At 30.1% G+C, this 24,063-nt stretch overlaps 3 protein-coding genes across 5 annotated transcripts in view; 2 read left to right on the top strand and 1 right to left on the bottom strand.

Annotated features, from left to right (window-relative positions):
• Nucleotides 1-319: 319 nt before the first annotated feature.
• Nucleotides 320-2,485, bottom strand: LOC125076007. The gene is made up of 2 exons (XM_047687927.1): nucleotides 2,346-2,485; nucleotides 320-1,625 (listed from the first exon to the last, which is right to left on the bottom strand). Exon 2 carries the CDS (start codon nucleotides 1,616-1,618, stop codon nucleotides 437-439), a length of 1,182 nt encoding a protein of 393 aa, XP_047543883.1. The 5' UTR covers nucleotides 1,619-1,625; nucleotides 2,346-2,485; the 3' UTR covers nucleotides 320-436.
• Nucleotides 2,486-3,054: 569 nt separating this feature from the next.
• On the top strand, nucleotides 3,055-10,820 carry LOC125076187 (6-phosphogluconate dehydrogenase, decarboxylating). The gene is made up of 12 exons (XM_047688200.1): nucleotides 3,055-3,198; nucleotides 4,351-4,462; nucleotides 4,540-4,654; nucleotides 4,934-5,085; nucleotides 5,452-5,544; nucleotides 6,232-6,382; nucleotides 6,756-6,866; nucleotides 7,103-7,246; nucleotides 7,477-7,631; nucleotides 8,915-9,004; nucleotides 9,731-9,931; nucleotides 10,465-10,820. The coding sequence occupies exons 1-12, from the start codon at nucleotides 3,191-3,193 to the stop codon at nucleotides 10,582-10,584; spliced, it is 1,452 nt and encodes a 483-aa protein (XP_047544156.1). The 5' UTR covers nucleotides 3,055-3,190; the 3' UTR covers nucleotides 10,585-10,820.
• An 8,004-nt stretch (nucleotides 10,821-18,824) lies between these two features.
• LOC125075888 overlaps nucleotides 18,825-24,063 on the top strand; it is a 48,958-nt gene continuing 43,719 nt past the window's right edge. For all 3 annotated transcript variants that reach the window (XM_047687722.1, XM_047687725.1, XM_047687724.1), the window contains exons 1-4: nucleotides 18,825-20,146; nucleotides 20,998-21,196; nucleotides 21,850-21,964; nucleotides 22,468-22,729. In XM_047687722.1, the coding sequence (XP_047543678.1) occupies nucleotides 19,337-20,146; nucleotides 20,998-21,196; nucleotides 21,850-21,964; nucleotides 22,468-22,729 (1,386 nt within the window). In that variant the 5' untranslated portion in view covers nucleotides 18,825-19,336. The remainder of the gene's footprint in view (nucleotides 20,147-20,997; nucleotides 21,197-21,849; nucleotides 21,965-22,467; nucleotides 22,730-24,063) is intronic.

Raw genomic sequence — 24,063 nt, 5'->3', positions numbered from 1 at the left:
CTATTCTTGTCACTCCCAAAATTAATACTATTTTACTAGTGTACTAAGAGTTTGCCACTACTTTATTCGACGCGTCCCCAGCCTAAACAGTCTATCTAGATACACAAATAAAAAAGTAGGAAACTAATACGGTTCAGAGTTTGTAAAATATGTTATTTACAGTATACATAAGGCGCGTCCCTCGTGAGTGCACAGATGACATATCTTAGTATATTTTATTCTATACAGTGAGATAACAGAATTTTTAATATTTTTTATGACCATAGTCTACATAAACATTGATAAAATTAATTAATATATTTTATAATATTATTAGATATTTATTAAATGTATTATATATCAAATCATTTAAATTAAACATAAATATTCTAAAATAATAATTAATAAGTATTTTCTCTATTCTAATACTGAAGTATCTTTTATGAGATGAGATTGTCTATTTGGTACTTTGGAATGAAGTGCCATGTAATGGTATTATTTTAACTATATTTGGAGTTTCAAACTCTTTGCCCAGCTGTTTAATTTGAATAAGAAATTCAAACCCAGGACACAAAAAGCGATGCAGGGAATTGTCCCATACTTGTTTTTCTTCAGCTGAGCAATAAATAGCTAAAACAGGTAATTTTAAGTATTGTTCAGGTATTGGTTTCATATTTGATATATGTCCTTGTTCTTCTTTTCCCCAGTCTACAAGTTTAACTATAGCTTTTGTTTCAGGAACAATAATATCTTTAATTAATGCCCTTTCATATTTACCTAAATCATTTTTAATACACATAGGTGTATTCAATTTGAATTTTTCTTTTATAAGTTTAGGTTCTTTTTTTGTGTAATATGTTATTGTATCATATTCTTTTATATAATTTTGGTAATCATTTACTTCAGCCACATAAAACGCATTAAGTGATTTACCACTTTGTACTCTTACATGTAACATTTCATTGATATTAATATTTTTAAATTTCAAATATATTTTTTCTGGCACTATTGTAGGCATCCTACTAATAACATTATGAACATAGCCCAAAGTGGAATATCCAGTCAAAGCCATCAAAGTAGCAACGTCACTGGGATTAGAATTTATCAACTCTACAACAAGCTTATCAAATGTCTTGTCTATTATGATCATTCTGGCCCTTTCATTTTTAACATAATATTTGAATGCATCTATAGATTCTTCGGACCAATCATTACCACCTAATGCAGCACAATTTGCAAGTTGACAGAATAATGCTAAAGGTGGAATTTTGGACAAATTTTGATTACATTGCCATAAATGCTCTTTTGGGACTGAGCTGTGAAAGTATCCATAGTCAAGTGCAAATATGTTAAATTTGTTACAATTTTCATTACTTCCATTGAATATTTTTCCTCTAGCATATTTTGCTTCTTGACCTTTCTGGTCCATATTATAAATTACAAAATCATGTTCACTTACAGAGCTTGGTTTTATTGTTGGTTTAATTAATTCTAACTTTTGAATAAATGCCTTATATTTGGTGGGACGAACATAAAAATTATGAGGATTAATTATGTGAACTACATGTACCCAGTGATCTGTTTCAATATCAAATTTAGTGACTTCAAAGTTATTAATTAACAATTCCAGTTCCTCCATTTGTTATCTGTAAAATAATATTAAAGGGTCATTTAAAAATATATATAGTGAGGTTCTTGAAAGGAAAATATAATCACTTAAAATGGCAGTTAATGCAAAAAATATATAATGACTTTATAAAGCATTCATAGAAATAATTTCTATAAGGTGTTAGATAGATAGCATGAACATTTTTATATTCCAGCCATACGCAAAATTATAAGGATTATTTGAGTAATTTAGACGTGAAAGTGTTACAAACTCTTTCGATTTCTGTTAATTATTCATTTAAGTTTATTAACATAATAAAATTTAATTATTATTCATAGTTTTAACTTTTTATTAATTAGTAAGTAATTAATGTGATTTTTCCTATCATTTGTTGATTTAGATTTTAAGTTTCGCGCGATTTTCGTTTGTATTTGATTATGCTTCTACTTGAGACAAATTAACTATAAATATTTTAGATAAATACTTATAAAATAATAAGTTAAGCAAGAATACATAGTTCATTTTTTTTTAAATGTTTTGAACGAATATAGAGCATATAAGAGATGGAGAGGAAAGTACTTAGTGGAAGGACTCTTTAGTCAGACAAAATATATATAAATATAAATTAAGCAATTTAGAATTACCTCATATAAATAAATAATGCAGAAAACTGTTTTTGCATAATTTTAATTTAATAAAAAGTAATATAAGAAAATAAGAACTATATATTTCATCAATAAACTTAATATGTACCTACCTTTTACTTATTTAAATTTAGATAATTTTTGTAACTGTATTAGAGTCCCAATATATCTTATTTTAGTAATTTTTGAGTAAATTGTGATATAATAACGACCCAGCAGACTTTTACTTAAGAGGACTACAAGTACCCTTGAGAATCACACACACAGTCGCACACGCCACACACACAACCAAAACGGCAAGCCCTTAGAGGTAACGATGTTAGGCCCGAGTATTCTAATAGATGGCGCCAAACCGAGCGAATTAAGATCAATTCTTTTGATGTTATTCAACAAATGATTTTAAAAAGACAATATTAGTCTTTTTTATAAATATTTGACTCCACGTGTATCAATTATCTCTACAAGTTTTTACAATAATACATATTGAAGAGAAAGGCAAGAAGGTTATTTATAGCTTAGTAACTCTAAATATTTTAACCGACTTCATAAAAAGAAGGAAGTACATATTAAAAAAAATGAACAATTTGATCGTATTTTTTTGTTTGTTTCCTCATTGAAAATTATTTTCCAGAGTAATATAATTGTTTGGGATCATTTAAATTTAAAGAGAAAAATTGGTTTATGTATTTGTTGAAATTTAATTCGAGCAAATTTCATACAATCGGGCGCTTTTTGTATAGTTTATAGCTCTGACCAGGTTTTTAAGTTGGCAGCAATGGATGACATTAGTGATGCCCGTATGTAACTATGTGTATTATTTATGGTTAGCAGGCATACCTACTTAAGTAAAACTTTAACTTGACAATTGACATTTGAAATGAGCTACGAGTTGTAGTCGATTTCGATTAAGCCAAGTTTGACTTTTGCATTACAAGAGGATTATAACTATTATAAGAAAATGGCACAGTAAGTTTGGTATTATATTTATTTTAAATGATTATGTTAGATATTTGCTAAATTGGGGCACATTTAAACAATAATAATTACTATTTATAATATTACAATTCATGGTAAAACAATGTTCACATGTAGGGTAAATGTGATTAAAAAATATAATTTCCAAATATATTAATTAAATACAAGTTAATTTCATTGCTATAAGAATCACTTCTGATTTCGTAGTATTTTTTTATGACGAAATTGGTCACTATAATTGAAAATGTGTTTCCGTTGCAATGCTATTTTTTCAAACAAATGTATGTCATTATAACTACTTCATTAATAAAAAATTGCACATTTTATTAATTTAAAATAAATGTATAAGATAGTTATTTAGTAAACATTTTTGTAAAGTGCTCACTTTGAAAGGCAAATTGATAACAAGGTTATTTGAAGGTGACTAAACACTTCCAACAATTATGAGTGCAGTTATAAATTTAAACCAACACTTTAGCAGCAGTTTGAATAATGCAATGAATCTAGGTTTATTTAATAATTTTGCATCTCTAAACTTTAATATAAATATAACATCATATTCAAATATACCTTGCAAATTTATTGTACTCTATGTCAGATCTAATTAAAAATAAATTTAACTATAACAAAGTTATTGAAAACGATTGATATTCAAAATTAAAACTCGCACTGTGGTGACTTTCAGTTACTTGGTAGATTTCTACAGATATTTCTTAATGTTTTCTATGTACTTGACCCAGATTGCTTAAAACTATGCTCATATAAATCATATTTATCAAAAGCTAGTCATATACATTTAATTTCAATTGAGTCCAACCAATATTTCCGAGCCATAACCAAAACATAATTTGTAACATGTTTAACAATAGTAAAAAGTCTGTTGCTAAAAGAGACAACTTTTACTTTTGGTAATCAGCTTAGAAAAAATAAACATTCTATGTTCTACATAAGCAATATCTTTTTACATAACATTGTTGGTATAAGTTATTTCTAGCTTATACTATAGCACCATAAAAATTTTTTAATTTTTCAAATAACAAATAGTGGTCCATATTTTACTAAAATGTAACATGACCCCTTTTAGCAATATTGCATGGATATAATAAATTTGATGATCTTTAAGGGTATTTTTCTCTTTTTTAGACCTAAAGCAGATATCGCCCTTATTGGGTTAGCCGTGATGGGTCAAAATTTGATTTTGAATATGGACTCCAAAGGATTTATAGTTTGTGCCTTTAACAGAACAGTAGAAAAGGTAATTTGAATTAAGTTATGGGCATGTCAAGTTCTTTTAATATAAATTATTACATGCTAATTGTTCAATATGTACAGGTCGACCAATTCCTTGCAAATGAAGCAAAGGGTACAAAAATCATTGGTGCAAAATCTTTGGAAGATATGGTTGCGAAACTAAAAAAGCCAAGAAAAGTTATGTTGTTAGTTAAAGGTATTTGTCTATCCTTATGTTATTATTAATAATAAGGAAAGTATAACTTGTAATATTTTAGCCTTAACCGATAAGTTTTTGGTCAAGGTTTATAAAATAAAAACTAGCATACTTTAACCTAATGTGGAACCATATAATAAAATATGTTAACTCTACTAAGTTCTTCAGCACAAGTAAAGAGAAACACAAGATAATGTTTCAACATAATTGGAACAATTTAAGTATTGCTGAGTTCTATTGAAACATAATTATATTCATATAAATAATTTACTCTTTAAGCTGGATTTGCTGTGGATGAGTTCGTAAAGAAGTTATTGCCCTTACTGGAAAAAGGTGACATTATTATTGATGGTGGCAACTCACAGTACACAGATACCCAACGCTGGTGTAAAGAGTTAGCTTCGACTGGTATACATTATATTGGGATGGGGGTGAGTATAGTTTTTAATTTCTAGATTTTCTGTGAATTTTCTATTAAATTTCCCATTGATTAGTAAAGATTGTCATTCTATTTTGGAGACATTTTGAGATTATTCTATAATATTATATCAATTTTAAAACTACAAAATTAGTAGCATTTAAACAAATAGATTCACAAAATATTGTGTTTATTGTACTTAATTGATTAGAATAGTTTGTATAGATGAATAAGTATAGAAGAATTTATCATTTCAAGTACTCAATGATGAACATCATTAAGTACTTGTAATGGAAAATTACTGGTCATTAGAGTAAGACATGAAATTGTATTAAATTAACAAAATATAATGTTACTATTTATTAATTGGTTGTTTCAGGTAAGTGGTGGTGAGGATGGAGCACGCTATGGACCCTCTCTTATGCCTGGAGGTCACCCGGCAGCCTGGCCACATGTTAAACCAATATTCCAGGTATTTGTCATGTTTTTATTTTGTTTTTTTTTTTTTATGTTGCCTATGATATTACTTAACTTTTACATTAACATGAAAGAGTATTAATTAATAAGAATATACATTTAGTTAAATATGGAAATTAATGCATAATAAATAATTCATTGTCTTTGATATACAGTCAACTGAAATTTAAAATGAAATCATTAAACGTTTCAATGTACCTCAGATCATTGAACATGATTTAATATGAATTTTAAGTTCATTGAATATCTATCAGAAGAAGTATGAAAAATATAGTGTTATTTACCTTAATTAATAATGCTAAAAATGACAAACATGGGATTTTCCTTTACTCATTATATAAATAAGGAAGTAACACATGTTAAAATGAATTGCTAAACATGCATATTATATTACATCATAAACATTAGGTAATGAATAAAATTGTTACTTTTATATGCTGCCTTGTAATTTTAAAAATACTGTGTTTTTAAGTTACAGGGCAATATGGCTTGGTAGAAACATATGCGGTAGAATTTCATCCATGTAATTTCACATATTTTTTTACCAAGCTTGAGATGAATAATAATATAAATAAGCTCTGGGTGATTGTCTTGATTAGAAAATGTGCATCTTCACCTGTCTATATTGACTAATTTATAAATAAAATTAAAATGTTCAATGATAAATACATTTTTATGTCAGGCAATAAGTGCAAAAGTGAATGGTGAGCCATGCTGTGATTGGGTGGGCGAAGATGGTGCCGGCCACTTTGTTAAGATGGTACATAATGGTATAGAATATGGAGACATGCAGCTCATTTGTGAAGCATATCATCTTATGAAGGATGTTCTTGGTAAGGAGAATGGTACATATTAAGGCATAACAGAATTATTTGTATTTTTATAATAAGATGAATATGTCTATTTGCAATTAATAACTAGTTATCATTTTAGCATTAAGCTTTTCTTAAAAGTGGAGGCGAGAAAGGCCCATGGTTCAAGAGTCCATCCCTCTACTTTTACATTAGCTAGCATCCTGTATGTTTATTTTTCATTAAACTGTTAAATTTCTTCAGATATGTGCCATGATCATTTAGGGTATATTTCGATCATTTTGATTAACCGTAGTAGTAAAATGTGCCCTCATAATAACCTGTATTATTTTGAATAAGCTTCCTGTAACTTCAAATTTGAAATATATGTAATAGTTGCAATTTATCATTGCAGGTATGGATCAGGACGAGATGGCTAAAGTATTTGATGAGTGGAATAAAGGAGAACTGGATTCATTCCTTATTGAAATTACTCGTGATATTTTGAAATTCAAGGATGCTGATGGTCAGTTTATTTGATATACTGTATATAAATAAATATTATATAAATATTTTGTTCATGCTTTTTTTATCGACTCATATGATAAACAGTTTTAATAGTGTAATACTGTTCTTATGTGAAAATCATCTAAGAATGTATAATTTTTAAACTATATTTGTTATTATTAAAATCTTTATAGAAATAATGAAGCAAAATTTAATTAATACAAATATCTTTAAATATGAATGTATTATCTGTAGGAAAACATCTGCTGCCAAAGATTCGTGATGCTGCAGGACAGAAGGGCACAGGAAAATGGACAGGAATTAGTGCCTTGGAATATGGAGTGCCGGTAACACTAATAGGAGAAGCTGTATTTGCTCGTTGCCTCTCTGCTTTGAAAGGTATATTAAAACAAGTTACAACATGCTATTATCTTTAATTATAACCGTAGTGTACAATAATAATAATTTATATTTCCAATTAGTGATGTTTAAAAATTCATTTTAATTTAAAATGGCAGAAAATGGGTTTCTATAACCATCGTTTTAATTTGTTATTACCTTACTACCTTACCATCATAATCACCTCTTCTAGAAATTACTTGAGTTACCATATACATAATATTCTTTAGAGGAACGAGTTACCGCAAGTAAAAGTTTGCCGGGTTCCACTCTCAAGTTCAGTGGTGACAAGAAACAGTTCCTCGAGCACCTGCGTATGGCTCTGTTCGCCAGCAAGATTATATCTTACGCGCAAGGCTTCATGCTTCTCAGAGAGGCTGCTAAGGTTAACTTTTATTTTTATTTATTTATTTAAGAATAAGGAAGTCCGATAGAAGGACATACAAAACTCTATAAATTTGTATTTTAGTAGATAATGTTATTTCAATTACTGGAGATCACAACATGCACCAGAATAGTGTTGATAAATGTAAAAAAACTAAATATACAGCTTGATTTAGAAATCGTTGGAATTTAAATTCTTCTTTATGTAATACCCATTAATATTAGGATTAAAATAAATTAGAAGCTATAACAATACATATAACAAACTATAACAAATATTAAAAAAAACTCAAAAATGAAAAGAAATCAATACCTTCCACAGCGACATTGATTAAATTCTGATGATAAAACACAACACTAGGAACACAATAATGGAAGGCCGAAGGGCGAAAGCGTAGATATTGATTCCAGTCCCTCTCTAACCTTAAACTTTTAGCGCGCGATTTTAATTGTTGTTGTTGTACTCGATAAGCGATATCTTAGGAGGTCTCATTCAAATTTAATCTTGTTGAATCTAGCTTCATTAAATTAAATTCAACAATTTATTGCATATACTTACAGATAAAAACTAAAATGTTATTTTTTCGAGGAGCTAATAAACTTATAAATGTAATTGAAAATAACATAAATAAATAATTATTTTATCTTTTTGTAGATGTAGGTAAATTGATTGAATTACTTTTTCAATTTGTAAAAATGTGTTATTATGTTAAAAGGAGTTTGATCGTCCGCTGTTTATTTATGAAGGGAATTTTCGAAATAGAATTATCAACTATCGGTTGTTTCGAGTGCAAATGCAGGTCGTTCAGGTCACGCGCATTGACGTGTTAGTACCCACGAGCAGTACTCGTTAGATATCGCGACGCATGATCACTTGATACTTTGTTTAGTAGTAACTTATTTTAAAATCGTTTAAAATATTCCTTGAAATGAGATACTAATTTGTTCCAAAGTTAAGCTGTACATTATTTGTTTTAATTATTTATTTAGTTAAATTAAATTTGTGGGAACAACTGAGATGATTGGATGTGCACTGTCTAAATTAATGATATATATACTTTTACACCAGTAAAAATTTATTAGTATGAATATTTATACTCCATTTAAAAAATATTAACTAATTATAGAGTATGTAATGTAATAGATCGTGAATTTTTATTCAATAGTCTCGTTGATTTAGAAGCTTGTCCCATTGGAGAAAGCCGTCTCCATTGTGGATGACCCTGTATCCGAGGTCGCCGAGGAAGACCTTATTAATAATAGTTTTTAATTGTAATTTTACAGGATAACAAATGGAATTTGAACTATGGAAGTATAGCTCTCATGTGGCGTGGAGGTTGTATCATACGAAGTGTATTCCTCGGAAATATTAAGGTCAGTTTGATTTTTATCAATTATCATTTTAGTTTTTATTAACATATGTTTGTTGCCATTTGGCATTTATAGTAGTAGTATATATATTTTTATAGCCTTTGTAATGAATTGTTACACGCGTTCCTCTCCTCGTATAACCTGGGTTCCTTCAAACAAGGCGTTAAGAGGCAGACTGTACTGGCCGACTTGGAGTTTAGACCACCACCAGTACCACTTACCATCAGGTGGAGTGGAGTCATATATGCCTACCCGGATGTATAAAAAAATTGTAATGTCGTATTAGTCGTAATTGACCCTTCAGTCTGTTAAATAATATACTATACGCAATTCACATAATATGATACAAGAATTTAGGAAGTTTTGCATATTATAGGTATATCCAATATCTATTCTATACTAATATCATAAAAGCGAAAGTAATTCTGTCGATACGGTTCAGATGTTAGGTATGTAGATAGTTTGAGACTCGGAGGAGATATACTATATAGGCTACATAGACTTTTTAAATCAGCCCTCTAGGTGGTAGAATGGAGGCGACGGGTTGTGTGCTAAAGATTATGTTTTATAAATTTCTTTCGGGTAAAGCCGGAGGTTCAAGCAGTGTTAACATTAAGAAATCAATCTTTCTTTAAAAATGATACAAGGACTCATGAATAAAATTTAGGCTATGGTACATTTTGTATGGTTAAGAAACAGATTTAATATATATATTTTTTTTGTATATAGGACGCGTACACGAAGAACCCTCAACTGTCGAATCTGCTCCTTGACCCATACTTTTGCGAGCGCATTAGCACCTGTCAGCCGTCACTGCGTCAGGTCGTGGCTCAAGCGGCTTTGCTCGGAGTGCCAGTTCCTGCTTTCAGCGCCGCACTCGCTTTCTATGACGGATACCGTGCTAATATGTTGCCAGCTAATCTGTTACAGGTATTGTAATATTTTGATAAACTTTAGCTTTACTTTTTGCTTATTACCATTTACCTAAACTAAAAGATAGTTCAAAACACTAAAACTATTGAAATTCAAAATCTTTATTAAAAATATTTGATTGTTGTTTATTGTCACAAATTTAACATTGGTTCAGAATGAAACATTTAAAACCTGCGAAAAACCTTGAAAGAAAATTTGTCGTCATATTGTATTTTAGATATGAGACAAGCAAGGTTTTGCCCTAGTACAGTGTAACTTGATAGACTTAAAAAAATCTTTAATATTATTACACTTAATATATAAATAAGATGAGTAAGATGATGTATAAGTATAGAATAGTATAAATAAGATGATGTGAATTAATTCAATTTGATACATAATACGAATTATACATAAATGACAGAATTGTTAAAAATTTACATAAGTAGGTTTTTATGTATGTATGTATGTATGTATTTGTAAGTTTACTTAAAACAAAAACATATTCATAGCCAGGACATACACAAATATTATGACATATTATTTTACAGGCACAACGTGACTACTTCGGCGCCCACACTTATGAGCTGTTGACGAAGCCAGGAGACTTCATGCATACCAATTGGACCGGCCACGGCGGAAATGTCTCTGCATCTACTTATAATAAGTAATTCTTCTTCCAGATCTGTATTTATCTCAAAAGACATGTGATATAATAAATCAATGTATTTCACAATGATTTAAAACATTTTAAAATCTATTAACGCTGTTTTCTCTTTAAATAAATTTATTATTTTTATAATTTTATGTATAGCTACCACGATTAGCTGTATCAAATAATGCATTCCTTGACGGTTATTCCATTGTATGTATTTATAAGATTTTATACTTTTATAAATAAACTGTATTTTGATAACGTCATCATTGATGTTTTAATTGTTTTATGAGTAAATGTTTTTTGTGTTGTTGAGCATTAAAAAAAATATATGTATTTTTTAAACGTATAAGATTATTTATTGGATTGGGCTTAGAGAAATGAAACTTTATGTGCGTTACGTTTGTAGTTTAATATGATGGGACCAATTTTATAATTACAATGTTAAGCAATAAATGTAGACAAGCAGAATAAATGGGTGCTTTTTAAAACGACTTTTCTTTAAACATTTAAACTTGCAAAGTATGGTGAGAATTTTGAAGTACAAAAGATATATTATTTAACCAGCATAACTAAATCCTGCTTTGACTCAATATTTAATATTATATAATATTTTTTTTTAATATATAACAAGACAGGTTATCAATCCTGTCACAATAACTTCTCATTTTCGAAACTATTTTACTAGAGATAACTGCAATTAAAATTGTGAGCACACTATCATTAAATAATATAGGACTATAGTCTATATGTGAATAATCCCGCATTGGAGCTCTAACCCACAATGGAGCAGCGTGGTGGATTAAGCTCCAAACCTTTTTCTCAAAGGGAGAAAAGCCTTAGCCCGGCAGTCGGACTTTTACTTTTACTTTACTACGGGCTGTTACTTTTACTTTACTAGAACTTCGATTATCTAAACCAATTGAGACTAGTTCGGATAATCGAAACGTAACCCACGTTTCGATTATTTTTTTGACGGAGGATATTAACTATTAATATTTTTATTAAAAAACCTATATAGCTGACTTTTTTTTAAATTAAAAAATGTGATGTTGTATATGTGAAAGTGAGATAGTAGTGTTATGTTTGAGTGGGTCCTTATTTATGGCTTAGATTGAACCGGGTAGGTAGCGATGCGTTCGGTTCCAGAATTAAAAAAAAGCAATTAAATTCTTATTTTACCTTAACGAATTCGGACCGGAACTAGTTCATAAACATTTTTAACCTTTCAGTATACATACATAATTATTTATATATTTAAATATAGAATGTTTGCAGATATGTTATGACAGCTTCTGTAGATAATATCGATGAATTTGATGGCAACATCAAATTCATTTCAACAAATTCAAATGTTTACTTATAAAACTACCAAACGTGATTCGTAAAACGTACTAAACGTACAATAGTTCATACCCAGTGTTGTATCCTGTTGTACTTCAAATTATTAAATTACATTAATAAATATATTAATAAAACAGCTAAAAAAAGATAGCTAAAAATAAAAGATACTACAGCGCATTTTCCATGCTGAATAATAACATAATAATATAAAAATCGATACCACAACTATACACATGTCCCAAGGCTCCATTGTTTATTTTGTGCATGGATAAAATTGCAAGAAAAAGAAATGTTTTGTTGAGTTTTATTTTTTTAATTAATTTTAATTAATTGCCCGATTAATTGATAACCAAAAAACTTAGAAATGGATTTACGCATGTACCTTACCTTATGCTTCATAGTAGCTTCCGCTCGCGAAAAAAGTGTCACAGGTATGTTCAGTTATTCAGTACAACATCTCGTCTTCCAGATACTAAATAGATTGTATCGAATGTAAGAAAGAAATAAATTTTTGTTAAGAAATAAATGAATTAAATAAACGAACTCTTTGATGTTTACCATTTATTTTATCTAGATGTCACCCGCGGTTTCGCGCGCATTTTAGAGGTTAGTCTTTAAATATTAGGCATAAAAATTAGCCTATATCCTTCCTTGGAATTCAAGATTGCTCATATCGAATTTCATTAAATTATTTTCAGTTAAAGAGAAACAGACGTCTGTCTGTATCTCTTTAATGCAGGGTTACATTATATGCTTCGTACTTCATTCGTTATTGGTGTATTCGTACGGATTAATTCAACTGATGTGTAATATTTTTTTATGATATATTACAAAAGTTTTTAAATATCTAAAGCATAATGTAAGTAGGTACTATAAACTAATAAAAAAAAAATACAAATAAAGAAGCTTACCTTAAATGCTTTTTTTCGCAACGTTACTTTTGTATCGTGGCAGCACAACAGAGCGCCATAGCGCCCGTAGCTTTTGCCTTCACGGCATACGAGTCGGTCTTACCCTCAAGGTGCTTCAATTGACGCTTTAATCAAAAGTTATTTAATCTAAGTTTTTCGTTAGCATAGTTGCTAGTATTTTATAAGATATTTTTCTTTTAACAAATTTTTTCCTACTTTCATTTGTCTCCTAAGTATCAATTTTCTTAAGGTTTATCGTCTCATAGGGTCTAAATTTAGAATAAACACTCCTCTCCATTGTAGTTTTATGAACTCACATATGTACTCGAATTGCCGCAAGCCTTATATGGCATATGGCACAGATATTTCCGAAGTTATGGAAAGATGTAAAAATAAAATATTGCCAAAGGAACGTCACCAAGAAACCTAGGGTGTTGGATGCGGACCCTTAAAGTAGCGCACTCTTATTGGTCATGCTATAGCTTTTGGTTTTGGTTTGTCTACTGAGGATCGGATCGTACCGGATCGTATCGGTTGGATTTGAGGGTCTCTGTTATAAAAACAGAAGTCATCATCGAGGTGTATCCTTGAGAGCTGTGTATGAGGTATTCACTTTCTCGAATTGCATCAGTCGATCCGACCCGAGTCGCTGAGGAACGAGAAAAGGCGGCGCACTGACCTTCAGGTTGACAGCGGTGCTTACCGAAAATGGATGTCTCGGTAAGCATACCAAGTCTCCGTTACAAGCTTCGCTGACCCGCTTCACCATAATTACACATATAATCTTTAATTTACAGTTTTTCAGCACCTCTTAATATCTTTATATATTTTAATTGATGTAAGCTTAATATATAGTTGCTTAAAAAAAACTCTGGATACTATATTTATTTTACACGTACGACTAGCAAGTCAGCAGATTATAATATAATCTTATTGATATTTTTATACTTATAAAAATAAAAGAGAACGTGCATATTCTAATTATGGAAAGGAGTCTGGACGGTATGGATTTAAAAATAAATACTGAATAGCCTCTCATCGTTAACGCTCATCGATTCTGCTATCGGTAATAAACGGTAGCTAGCTATTTTTATTCTAGAAACTTAGCTTTAATATTAAAACATAAGAAAACAAGAAATATCTTAAAATGTATAACTCATAAATATATTTTTTCTCTTTATTAATAGTTAAAACATAAGTCAACAATTCAATTGAATATATATTCATATAAATTATAACTTAGCTCTAACTAAAATTTGATTGTGAATGTTTTTACATAGCATTATTATGATGATGTCCTGACCTATATCGACCACGGTAGTCTTTTTTAAAGACTCGAAGGAAACGGAGGCTAATATGAAAGAAATTTTATGTTGTAAGAGTGTAGGTGCAAACACAGATGCACTTCATTATATATATATAGTGTTAAGATAAGTTGGGAATACAACAAAATCAAAGTTCGGATCAGGCGCAGGTTGTTTGCGTTACCCGAGGCACGTTAAGTTAAACCTTCATGCTATACGCAACTTTCACGCATGTACTAACGACTTTACAAAGTTTTAATTTAATCAGATAAACGACGCGTTAACGCGCAGAGACGATCAAAGACAATAATTATTTTTAATTTTACATTCTACATTTGGCGTTGATGTTGAAACCTTTTTAAATGATTTTTTAATGGCAATTTGTATACATTAGCTGAGTTAGAATTGTAGTTTATCGATTACTACTCTACACAACTGAAACATTTTTATTTGAAAAATGAAAATTTGTTTAATATCCAATTCTATTGATTGGTCCTTCTCCATCAATAATAGCATACTGCGAGTTGTTGTCAATTTGTATCTCGAATGAGTTTTCAGAACGGATTCGAGACATTGCAACGTATAGTTGACCGTGTGAGAAGACGGAGCTTGTTGCTCTCAAAGGCCGACTTTGTCGAAAGTTTGCATTTGGTTCTTGTTAATCGATATGGCAAATGCCAACTTTACTGGGAATTGGCCACGCTTCAGAAGGCCTCTGAATTCAATCAAAATGTGCTTTGGCCTCTGAATCGAGTCCGCAGCCTAACGCAGTCAGTTATTAAATATTTTTTGTTAAAAAACAAAACAAAGAACAACGTATGTCGTAGTAGTTTCACGCGTTTTTAATATGCTTTTTTTTAAGTCTAACCGGCCAGTAACTTTTTCCGCTCTCTATAATTAATTCTTTGTTAAATCATAACAATTTAGTAAATTGCAAGAACCCTCTTTATTTTTATGCTCATCTACAGCTGGAACTCTTCAAAATGGGACCATAACCGATTTTTATGTGTACCCACATTGCCATAATCGAACAAACATCGGCTTACGCTATTAATATATAAAGATTATAAATATTTGTTTTTTCCACGTATCAACCTAGTTTTGTTAGTTTATTTGTAGCAGTCATACTTTTAGTAATTTTATTACCTATAGTCTATTCCAATCGAAGAAGTAATAAAGATAAACAAACCAAAGATTTACGTATGCCACGCGATTTGCTAATGCCTCAGATATATCGAGCCCTACTAACAGTTCTTGACTAATCTATATTTAGTTATAATAGAACACTACCACACTGAATGTCTTATGCCCACTTTAATTTTACTTCCAAAAGTTTCGATAACGTTTCGTTTAGATTTTTTCGGAAATCCATAATAATGAATATCATTAATTATTCAAGCTTTTGCATCGATTATATGTCAAATGTTATTTATTTGGATTTAGTTTGGATATCTCTTAGGGTTGGATTAGAAAAGACGACAAATACCTTCCTTTTTTGAAATTATATATTGCAATCAAATCAACTATGAGTACCTACTATAAATAAGTATTTTTTACATTTGTATCTCCAAAGATAAGTTGTACATGCTTTTGGAGTATCCTATTTTAAATTCAAATTTGTAATTTTTGTGTGCCAACATGTTTTTTTTACCAGACAAAATCGCAATTTAATTTTTAGGAAAATAAGGACGCCATTTATAAATTTAACTAATCGCTATGAATGCGAATATTTTTCAGCTTATAATAATATATACGAGTGTAAAATTGTTGATTTAAAAACAGTTTTTGTAATAATTGTAAAACCGTCCTTACATTTACGAAAATGTCTACGCGTCAACGAAATCGCGACTACTTTCCGATTATAATCGCGTATTATTCGATTTGTTTTGACCAATTAAAATATTATTGATAAATGTTCTTATTAAGCGTAATGAAGTGTACAATTTGCATTAATTATCACTCTATACGTCATTTTAATAATAATTTACTAAAGCCTTTATTTAATCCCTGTAGTTTTCATGGTTATTAAATGGATTTAGTGGACTAAGTTTCATTAAATTTAAATAGGCTTATAAATATACTGTTCGCGTGTATGTAATTGAACGGTAGGACTGTTTTTTGGTGTATATTTGAGGTTGCATAGTTGCTTATATTAGGCCCGGTGGTTGTCGCAGCGATTGGAAATGGGTTGCTAGCAACATGAAATTACATTTAGGCTTAAGATAATCCTTGCGGTGCTGGTTATTATATAAAACTTAATTATTTTCTATTCATTATAATATTTAATATATTATGTATAAATTTGATTTATTTTACTAAAGTATAAATATCGATAATATTTTGTAAAGCTTTCGATTCCCTTAGGTGTTCTACATTTTGTTTGTGTGCGTTGAATGATGGTAGTCTACAAGAGATAACTCCGCCCCATTTATGTATGTGATATTAGAATATGTATTGTTTGATGATGTCCTTATACATTTGTAAAATAACGACTAATTAATAATTTTGGCGGGAAAGAAGCTTCGACACCATTAAGTAAAAAATATGGTAAGCGTTAAAAATAAAATAATTAAACGATTTGCAGCATATTTTGCATGTAGATCTCTTTTAAGAGTTCAGTCACGTTGCACTTTTTAGTAAAACGGATTAAATTTTATATTCAAATACATCAATTACGTTAGGCATCAAATATACAAATTGTCCGATAGTATATTGTTTATGGATACAGGTATAAAATAATTATTTATAGGTATAAAAACATGTAAATATTTTTATAATTTTGTTCATAAACAAAACAAATTATCTCTCGGCTCTCTGATTTTTTTTTTGTTATTACTATAATATTTTAGCCGAGATGGCCCAGTGGCTAGAACGCGTGCATCTTAACCGATGATTTCGGGTTCAAACCCAGGCTGAAATTTCATGTGCTTAATTTGTGTTTATAATTCATCTCGTGCTCGGCGGTGAAGGAAAACATCGTGAGGAAACCTGCATGTGTCTAATTTCAAAGAAATTCTGCCACATGTGTATTCCGCCAACCCGCATTGGAGCAGCGTGGTGGAATATGCTCCAAACCTTCTCCTCAAAGGGAGAAGAGGCCTTTATCCCAGCAGTGGGACATTTACGGGCTGCTAATGCTAAATAATATTTTATGTGCTTATGATAAATGAGCCATTTACGAATTAAATTTAATTGAAATTGTAACATTATTAAGAAAAATTCGTTGACATAGTTACTAAATTGTAAGGAACACGAGCACACTTGACGCTTTTTATATTATTGTACAAATAACTAAAATATAATTATCATTGTACATGGAAAATGGTTAAAAAAAAATATATCCCGCTGAGTTTCTTTCGCCGGTTCTTCTCAGGTCTGAGGTGCTAAATTCCGAACCGGTGGTAGATTTTTGACAATCAATAAGCAAGTGTAAACACTTCTATATTGAATAAAGATTTTTGACTTTGCCTTTGACTTTGAATATTCTAATGATCCTTCTTGCACATTTGCATAGCGTTAGCGTTATTTTTCAATAATTATATTGAAAATCATCGCGTGATAACAATAGCTTCAGAATTCACTTATTACGTAATTATTAAAGGTCCGTAATTAATCGAGCGTGATATACTGAAAACAAACGTTGTTACATACCACCATATACATGCATCACGTCATAATTGCATTCTGCACATCATAATGAGACGAGTTAAGCTCTGATGTATTTATCATTACAATTTTAATTAATATTAACTGTCTCTGAAATATAAATTTATAACGTACTTTTTTTTAAAAACAAGTTGATTTGTCACGTACGTATTCGATTTTTATATTTATCTTGTACGTAATATAACTACACTCTTCCTGTTTGGCCGACTTCGGTTAAATGCTTTGTCTGTATTCGAACATCTCATTCATCATCATTCTCATTCAGGTCCTGGGTGGTTTAGGTTGGAACCTGTAGGTGGCGCTGCGATCGGGAAGTAAAATAATAAGGAATAAAATTCTTATTTCACGTGGACGAGGCCTGGACTGGTAGCTAGTTTATATACTTATGTTAATAAGAGTAGTTTTTTTTGTAATATTTAATTATAAAAATACTATACTAATTATACATAAACAATATACCAAACAACACAGCACGTTTCAGAGACTAAAACAGTTTTATAGTATAAAATATTATTGTTATATATGAAGCAGCGCTTCGTAGTTTCACCCGTTTTCACAAGCATGAATCAGGTTCTCGTACATATGTATTATATGTGTAAAGGATAAGAAGATTCGGCCTTATTATAACCTTTTTTAATAGCGTCCTGTTCAATAAAATATATGAATGTAGAGTAGCTCGACATATGATCTGCAAATAATGTATATAATTTCATATGAAATTATTGGATATTATTAAATTGGCCTTGTGACAACTATATATACATATATATACATTTAGGTAAATCAGATAAAATAGGAATGTTAAAATCACCACAAAATTTAAAAAGACACATATTTGTAATAATTTCCTCTTTTCAATAATATACCGTGCAATGCCTTCGTACAAAATATTATGTTAATGACGAACACAACTGAGCTCAAAAACTAGATAGGTAACTATAACATTTTATTATCTGTACCGACTGACGACGTCTGGCCTTTAACTAATTACAAAACAAATGTAAGTACCCCGCAATATCGATAATATTTAGCGCGTAGATGAAGTAGAATACCATTTTAATGCGTACATTGTTATTTTTATAAATATCACTAGTTCCAGATAAAATGATAAAAATAAGTACGTATATGTGAAATATTATCAATGATAATCTCAAGGAGTTCGATATCATTTGTGTATTATCTAGTTTTGTGGATTTAATTGAAACCATTCGAAGACAACTGTATTCATACGGTTAATAATATGATTATATTTATAAAATAAGCCGCGTAATGACGCCCCCAATATTGTGATACAATACTTATATTTAATCTTAAATTTTCTAGTATTCGTTAACCTGTTAAAGTTATGCCGTGTGAGATATAGCGATAAAGTGTTATCGTCACAATAGCTCCACTGCGATTAAACGATTTATACAGGTGTGACGTTAGCGCTCGCAGCTGATAACTATTTCAATAGCCATGTGGAATAGTTTAGGAAATTTTGTCCTTTGTTGTGTAAAGTGAATTTCAAGTGTTTTGATAATAATTATTTTAATGTGTGAATATGGATAGATTGAAGCAGAAGTTAAAAAAAGAAAAACAAGTGAAAGATAGTGGTAAAGATAAACAAAGTCTATTTATTACTGACGTGAAAAGTATAAAGGAAAATCTCAAGATAAAGGAAATATTACGAAGCGTCAAAATGAATAGTAGTATGAGGTTAAAAGGTCCACCTGGTAGCAAAATTATGAATAGCAAAGATTTTAATGAGGAGGATTGTTTTGAAGAATCTTCAAACAACCAAAATTCAATCGAGCCTCTAAGTGCATTTAATCCAGACGTGGATGTCACGAAAGCTGATTTAGAAAATCAAGTTGAAAGAGAAGTAAATAGCAGTGAAAATGAATTGTCTCCAGAAGTTTTAAATATAAACAAAATTGAAATATCAGAAGCAAGTGATGATACTCCAAATGAGGCTCAAAGTGAAAAAAATAATTCTCTAAATAATACTCAAAGCGATATAGACGATAATGATGAAATAGCTAATTTAACTGCGTCTTTATCTAATGGAAAACTTATTGAAAAGAATCGAGATAGAAAATTATCCCTAGACCATACTATGTTATCTAGACAGGATGGTTTCTCTCAATCTGAATTAGATTTACATACAATCGGGAAATCTCCACTTGAAAGGAAATATTCATTCTTTAGGAAGAAAATGGACAGTTTTGTTAGAAACACGACCGAAATGTTTAGAAGACAAAATAGTTTTTTACAACGTCGTGGTTCAATGTCAGTTTCACTTCAATCATTAAACGATAAGTGTAATAGTAGTGAAACTAGTGAAACGAAATGTCCACCACCACAGGATCAGGTGAGCGAGAATTTTCTTATATAATCAATAACACTTAAAACGTTACTGCAATTAGTTTTTTACGGGCATTATATACTTTTTTTAATTTGATTTTATAAATTTATAATTTGAGTTTAATGGTTTCAAACAGTAAATATTTTGGTACACTTATTTCTTTTAAAAAAAATCCGTAATATTTTATTAATAAAGTGTTACCGTTTTTATAAAGAATCCGAATTATTTTAACTTATTGATTAATAAATTGTAAATGATTGTATTTCGAATTCATTATTTTCCGTTGTCATACAATCGTTAGTTACCAGGAAGTTCGTTCGAAATCAATTACAAAATTTCACCTTCACTTTGCGAGTTAACAAAAACGCTGTAAAAATGAATAATAAGTATTTAACACATTCTCGTATATTCACTGACATAAACCGTATTTTCATAACTACTGATATCTTTATCAATTTTATAGTTGAGTTAATGTTAATTCTATCGGTAACTGATAAAGTATATTTGTAAACTAAGAACTTATATGTGTTTAAAGTAATAAATATTTCTTTAATAACCTTGAAACGAAATGTATATACCACCATTAAAAATCAAACTCGTATTTGTATGAAATGTAGGGACGATTTCAGAATAAACAATGAATATTTTGACATGAAATTTGTACAATTATGTACAGCGTGTTTCAGAGAAGGTTTTTAGATAAAGATTATCAATATAATTCAATGTATAATGTAGACACATCAACATCTGGCCGAGTCAGCTAGTTATTTCATAAAAGCAAATCAAAATTACCTGTTTTAAATTTGAAAACGGATGTGCTTTTATTGTCAGGAACAGTAAATAGTTTGTCATTTAAGGAGCCACATGGAAGCAGAACAAGTTTGCAAATACCGCCGTCTCCAATAGTGCGCAGTACCTCCAGCTTATCATTGATGCAGAGCGGAAACCTGCCGAGCTCGTCATCACAAAACAGCCTAGCTGGAAGCCAGCCTGCACTGCATGGTCTAAATAGGGCGGATTCTGAAGAATTACACTCCAATTCTCATAGCGTACACAGTAAGTTTTTTTATAAAAGTAACATTCGAATATTTTGTAAACTACAAGATATGTAACAAATTACTCTGTGGTTTATTTTTGTAAGAAGGCATTGCTAGAGTATATAAGGGTATACCATAAAGAGTCCAAGTAAGCGTAAAGATACTTTTACATACCAACTGCTCCGTATCGAAATTTCGACTTTCACTCTTTCAGTCTTTTGATTATATCTATACAAATAATCTTGTAATTTAAATATACCTATATAATTAACAAAAAATAACTATTTAATTAGTAAAATTATCAAAACACACGAGGATAAATTCACCATGCTGCTTTAATGTGGCGTGGTAAATTGATATAAAAATACCACGATGTCCGAGTTCAAACTGAAATCAATCAATTAAATTCAGTTTAGATGTTAACACCTACATAGATTCTGCCTATAGAACTGAAAGAAGTAATAAGTTCGTTTGTTTATAGATTTTCGAATGTTTATTTACCACAAGGCTCGGTATAATTTGTTGTAAAAAAATCTTAATATTTATTTAAAGCTAAATGCGTTAATCATTGAAAAAATAAATAAAATTAATATGTATTAACTTTTATTTAATAAGGAATAAAGTTAATTCTATTATTATTTTATTGATTTTCTAAATATAAATTTTATACAGGCTTAAACGAGTTTTATTTAAAAGAAGCAATGTTGAAATCCCGGGCTATCTCGATGAGTTCCGGACTGGACGCTCCGTTCCGCCAGCAAAGCAGGAAGGCATCGCGATCGAATAGGTACATATTGTTAACTTTACATTGTAACTGTATTATAAAATCCAAACAAGACATATTGATAATTGAATATTTTAAGACTAGAGGAACATTATTTATCTAAAAGTTAATATGTTTTTATATAGTTAACTAACTATTAGTTACTAGGAACGATATGCGAAGATGTCTATTCACATGAGAGTTAAGAGGGAATGTCTACATTAATTCATATATAATTTACTCACAATAGCGAGTCGGGACCTCTTGAATGATGCGTAATTTATCCACTCGGGAGCTCACATTCAACCTCCAATATTAAGGTCGAAAAAATCCCTGATTCTCTGAAAATATTTTTTTGCAAAGATGTTACAATCTGTTTTCTCGGATTCAATAGCTTATATGAGATAATCCAGTTTGGATCTCTTGTTAGAATTTGTCGAATTGTTGCAAATAGTATGATTATTCATATACAGAGTAAATAATTAAATTATTACCATAATTGTTTATATATTTTCTTTTTTTTTTAGATCGACATGGATCGCAAGCGAATGTTTAGCTAATTCCACGCTAAGAAAGATACAAGACGAGCATAACGAGATGCAGACCTGCCATTCCTACCAAGATTTTTCTAGTATACCAGAAAATGAATTGTACAGCCAAATACCCGATAACAAGGGTCGGAGGCTATCCTATCAACGCGCGGTTTCCGGAGAGGATCCGATGCCTATGCAGTTAAAGTACCAAGATTCCACGTTAAGAAAAAAACATCAATTTCCAGAAAGTTACGAGGTATTTATCACATTATGGCTTAGTAGAACTTATTTATACGTTTAACGGAATCTCGTTCGTCGCAGTGGTGGTCAAATAATATTCGTAATGGAAGAAATTTAAACCAAACCTAATTTAACCACTTATCTGAAGACGCTATGTTTCTTAAATTAATTGCATTGATTCACACCCCCTTCAAACAGGGACACAGCAATACAAATATTGATGGTAGAATAATTGTTGAGTGGGCGGTATCCACGCTGGCTGCACTAAGCCTTACCGCCGAAAAAACATTTATTTAATATTGAAGTATTCATTACTTAAAAATAACAATAGCTAGTAAAAACGCAACGCTCCGAGCATAACCAGCGAGAGCAACTCATCGGGGTTTTCCTTATGGAATTTCATAATCTTCTACAATTTACAATAAAAGAAATAGACTGAAGGCGATCGAAATCGAAAACCCGTCATTACAACGTCATGTTTAAAGCTTCTAAAACGAGACTACAAAGTTCCGTCAGGAAGCAAATACTGTGTATATTTTATCTCTTATTTTTATTAGATATTTAACTTCTAAGCAAGTAACTAAGAACATAAAGGGATTGGTTCTATAACATTAATGTAGAAAAAAAAATCGGTCGCTTTATTGGTCCTTGTGTGTTGTCGAAAATAAACTGTAATCATTATTGAAAATTTGACGAAAACATAAAGTTGGAAGTTTTGAACACATTTTGTCTTTATTCTCATTTCCGCTTCATTTTCAAATAAATAAAAGCTAAATAAAATGAAATAAAAATAATAAATAATAATAATAAATAATAATAAATCTCAATAGCTAAATAAAATGAAACGGTTGGCAAACAGAGGAGAGAAGTCTTGATTTTTTTCTATTTTGTCTTTGCCTATTTATAGCATAATATAAAGTTTATATAAAAGCAAAGTTTAGCTTTACTTGTATGACACAGAAAGTTAACAAGAATTAGTTCTTATTTATCGTAATTCGGATTTCGTTCCAATTTATCGTAATTATAATGTATATAAAAAAAGAAAAAAGTATATAAGTTAGTGTGAGCTCGTCTTCAAAGAGGACGACTAGCTCGAAATCCAGATCTGCTGATGTTTAGTAATAATATAAAATATAACGATAAAATGTATTAAACTAGAATGTAAAAAAGACACGGATAACTGTGACCACGTGGACGTTGTTAAATTAAAAAAAAAAATGCATTCGATTTAATCAATACAGTAAAAATTATTTGAACATATTAATTATACCAGATCTTATGCCGATACCATTAATGAACCTTAAAAACCACATATTCTTCAAAGGTCAGTAACGCACTTGCAATTGTTGC

This window comes from Vanessa atalanta, chromosome Z (assembly GCF_905147765.1).
Source record: "Vanessa atalanta chromosome Z, ilVanAtal1.2, whole genome shotgun sequence".
NCBI classification, from domain to species: domain Eukaryota; kingdom Metazoa; phylum Arthropoda; class Insecta; order Lepidoptera; family Nymphalidae; genus Vanessa; species Vanessa atalanta.
This window is presented reverse-complemented; position numbering and strand designations above follow the sequence as displayed.

Bases quoted from the DNA above. Each gene is read 5' to 3' on its own strand.
- LOC125076007 (XM_047687927.1), bottom strand. From the start codon at position 1,618: ATGGAGGAACTGGAATTGTTAATTAATAACTTTGAAGTCACTAAATTT.
- LOC125076187 (XM_047688200.1), top strand. The intron at 4,655-4,933 runs GTATTTGTCTAT...TTACTCTTTAAG, and splicing joins AGTTATGTTGTTAGTTAAAG to CTGGATTTGCTGTGGATGAG. The intron at 6,383-6,755 runs GTAAGGAGAATG...TTATCATTGCAG, and splicing joins TCTTATGAAGGATGTTCTTG to GTATGGATCAGGACGAGATG.